This window comes from Geospiza fortis, unplaced genomic scaffold, assembly GCF_000277835.1.
Source record: "Geospiza fortis unplaced genomic scaffold, GeoFor_1.0 scaffold658, whole genome shotgun sequence".
In the NCBI taxonomy this organism is placed as follows: Eukaryota; Metazoa; Chordata; class Aves; order Passeriformes; family Thraupidae; genus Geospiza; species Geospiza fortis.
In genome coordinates this window covers 129,383-132,791 of record NW_005054674.1, presented here as the reverse complement: position 1 = coordinate 132,791, position 3,409 = coordinate 129,383, and the positions used below count along the sequence as shown (strand labels likewise).

Here is a 3,409-nt window from a genome sequence, read left to right as displayed (position 1 = left end):
CAAAGGGCCCCCCCGGCCCCCCGGCCCCGCTTGGTCTCTGTGTGTCCCCGGACCCTTCATCCCCACGTCGCCCTCTTCTCCCGCCCGTCCTCTTCCCTGCCTCCCACCTCCCCAATGGGTTTCGGGTGCCCTCCTCGGAAATCGGAGCGCATGCATGGCCCCCCTGCACTGCCCCTGCAACCTCTCCCTCCCTGCTGGCACCAAGAGATGCCGCTGTCCCCCTGCTGCCACCCGCACCCGGCCCCGGGGAGGGGTCCCTGAACAGCCCCCACCCCCAAAGCGGGGCTGCTGGCTGCCTGAACCTGGAGGGGACACGCTGCTTGTGTCCCCAGGTGCACAGTGGTGCCATCCCCAGGTCACACAGGTGCCTTCCCCAGGTGCACCTGGTGCCATCCCCAGTCCACAACTGGGTCAACACGGGGAGCTGGGGTGGGGGGATGATTTTGGGGTGATTTTGAGCCTCCCCACTGCTCCCACCCCCCCATGCACACAGGGGGGGCACACCGGTGCATGAAGGGGGGGCAAACAGGCTGCATGTCCCATGTCCCCCCGTGCCCCCTCTGCATGTGTCCCCACCCCGCATGTGCCCCCCTGCACGTGCCCCCCCTGCATGTGCCTCCCCACGGCTTCTGAGAGCTGCAGCCAGTGTTTGTGGTGCCGTGAAACACTCGGCGGGTCTTAAACCACCCCCTCACCCAGGGCTGCCACTGGCCCCCCTGCCAGGGTCCCCCTGTCCCGCCCCCCAATTCGGCTCTGGTTTAAACCCCCACCTCTCAGCGCCCGCCTGCTTTCAGAGGAGGGACCGGGACCCTTGGGGACGCCCTGCTAGGGACCCCTGAGGGGACACAGAGCCACGGGGAGGGATGTGTGGGTCATCTCCCCCTCCTCTGGTGCCGATGGGTGCCGCCCTGCTGTCACTGGACTTGTCACCACACATCTCCCCCCAGCTTGTGATGCCAGCCAGGGGAGGGGTCCCTCAGTGTGGAGGGATGATGAGGATGCTCGAGGCGACACCCCCTGCCCTTCACACACCCCCAGAACCACTTGTGCCCCACCATGTCCCCATCACCCCTATTCCCCACTGGCCAGAGAGCGTGGTAGCAGTGACAGAGCTCATACCCGTGCCTGTCCTTGTCCCCCTCCAGGGAGACAGGGGGGGCACAGGAGGCTGTCCCCGCCCCCTGTACTCAACTCATCTTTTTTATGTTCTTTTTTTATGTTTTTCCCCTTTTCCTCCTTTCCCCCCTCCCCGTTTCTCTCTTGCCCCCCTCCCCTCTCCTCTCTCTTGCTTTCCTCTCTGCATTTCTCCAAGGTAAGCCAGCCCTGCCCCCCCACGCGGGGGCCATCAGGATGGGGACCAGCCTCAGGCTGGGGGCACCTCCTCCCCCCCAGTCTGAGGACCCCCTGAGTTTGGGGACCCTTCCCTCCAGGATGGGGACACCCTGCCTGGATGGGGATCTCCCCAGGTTGAGGACATCCCTCCCAGGGTGGGGACAGCCCCCCAGGTTCGGGGACCCCCCTGAGTTTGGGAACCTCCCACTAGGAGGGGGACACCCCCCAGGATGGGGATGGTCCCACAAGGTTGGGGAAGCCCCTCCCTGGGTGGGGACCTTCCTGAGGCTGGGGACTCCTCCAGGTGGGGGATACCCCTCCCAGCATGGAGAACCCCCCCAAAATGGGGAAGCCCTAGGATGGGGACATCCCACCTAGCATGGGGACTCCCCCCTGTAAGGGAACACCCCCAGCATGGGGACATCCCTCAAAATGGAGCCCCCTTAGAATGGGGATGCCCCTCCCTGCATGGGGACCACCACTCTAAAATGGGGACCTCCCCCAGGATGAGGACAGCCCCTTCCTGGTGTGTTTCCCCTCTGTGGCACTGGGGGGGCAGGTGCTGCCAGCACCCCGGGTGGGATCAGGCGGGGTGGCCGGGAGGAGTCTGGGTCTGGGGGACCTGCAGTGCCCCTCGTGCAGGGGGGCACTGACGCTGTCTCCCCCCGCAGCAGCTAAGAGCTTACTGAACAAGAAGGCGGACGGCGTCAAGGTGAGGGGCCCGAGGGGCTGGGGGGGCCCTGGGGGGCTCCTTCCCCCATGGCACTGAGCCCCCCAATCTGTCCCCCCCAGCCCCAGACCAACAGCACCAAAGGCAGCGCCGGCGTCACCAGCCCCAAGGGCACCCTCCCGCCCACCGCTCTGGTAGGTGCCCCCCACCCTGCACCCCAAATCCCCCATCCCATGGGATCCATCCCACAGCCCATCCCATCCCATCGGCTGCTCCTGGGGAGGGGGTGTCCCGAGGATGGAGAGGGATGTGCAGGACGGGGGCACAGGGGGACCCCGCCGCACAGAGCAGGTGGGTGAAGGGCCAGCCCCGTGTCCCCCTCAGCCCTGGGGACAGTGACGTGGCTGAGGACACGCTCATGCAGGTGTCCCATGCAGGGACAAGGTAGGTCCAGGACACGGACACAGAGATGTTCCTGCCATGGGCACAGCAAGGTGGGTGCAGGATGAGGGCGTGAGGATGTCCTGTGACATGGGGACAGCAAGGTGGGTGCGGGATATGAGTATGGGCGTGCCCCACCATGGGGACAAGGTGGGTGCAGGACATGAGGATGGGAACAAGGTGGGTGCAGGGTACGGGCACAGATGCCCCATAATGGGGACAAGGCACAGCCTGGTGACACAGATGGACAGGTGGGTGGAGGGCAGGGGGTGGGGATGCCCTGCAGTGCCAGTGGCAAGGCAGGTGCAGGTCACAAGGATGGGCCTGCTGACTGTGACCTCGCAGGTGAGGTAAGTGCAGGATCCAGACACGGGACTGCCCAGCGGGCACAGTAAAGGCATGGCTGTCTGGAGCAGCATGTGCAGGATTTGGGGGTGCTGTGGCAATGCCAACGGCAAGGTAGGTGCGGGATGTGGGGGCAGGTGTGCCCGTTGTGACCTTTATGGCACAAGGGGTGCAGCACAAGGGCAGGGGGTGGTACCATGAGGGCAGGATACAGGCAGGATCCTGCCCAGCTGGCACACAGTGCTGAGCACTGGGGAAATGGGTGCCTGGCTGGTCAGTGAGTGCAGGATAGGGAGAAAGGGGTGCCCACCCCACACACTGAGGGTGGGATGGGCAGCAGGAAGTTGTGGATGGGGGTGCTCAGGATGTGGGCACTGAGATGTTTAGGATGCAGACACAGGGATGGTTGGGATGCAGGCACATCAGTGGTCTGGGTGCCAGCTGAGGGATGCACAGGGATATGGGCAGTGCTCGGGATGCAGGCAGCAGGATGGTTGGGGTTCAGGCACGGGGATGCCCAGGATGCTCAGATCATGGTGAGTGGAGCCCCTGGGCACCGGGATGCAGGAGAGGGGCACGGAGCTGCCCCCCAGCCCAGCCCAGCCCAGCCCAGCCCATCCT

General features: G+C 65.3%; 1 protein-coding gene across 1 annotated transcript in view; it reads left to right on the top strand.

The window, feature by feature from the left end:
* The window catches only part of CAMK2B (calcium/calmodulin dependent protein kinase II beta), a 17,632-nt gene that overhangs the window by 11,351 nt on the left and 2,872 nt on the right, over positions 1 to 3,409 (top strand). Inside the window, exons 13-14 of the mRNA XM_031065088.1 lie at positions 1,961 to 2,044; positions 2,125 to 2,196. Coding sequence (XP_030920948.1) covers positions 1,961 to 2,044; positions 2,125 to 2,196 — 156 coding nt within the window. The remainder of the gene's footprint in view (positions 1 to 1,960; positions 2,045 to 2,124; positions 2,197 to 3,409) is intronic.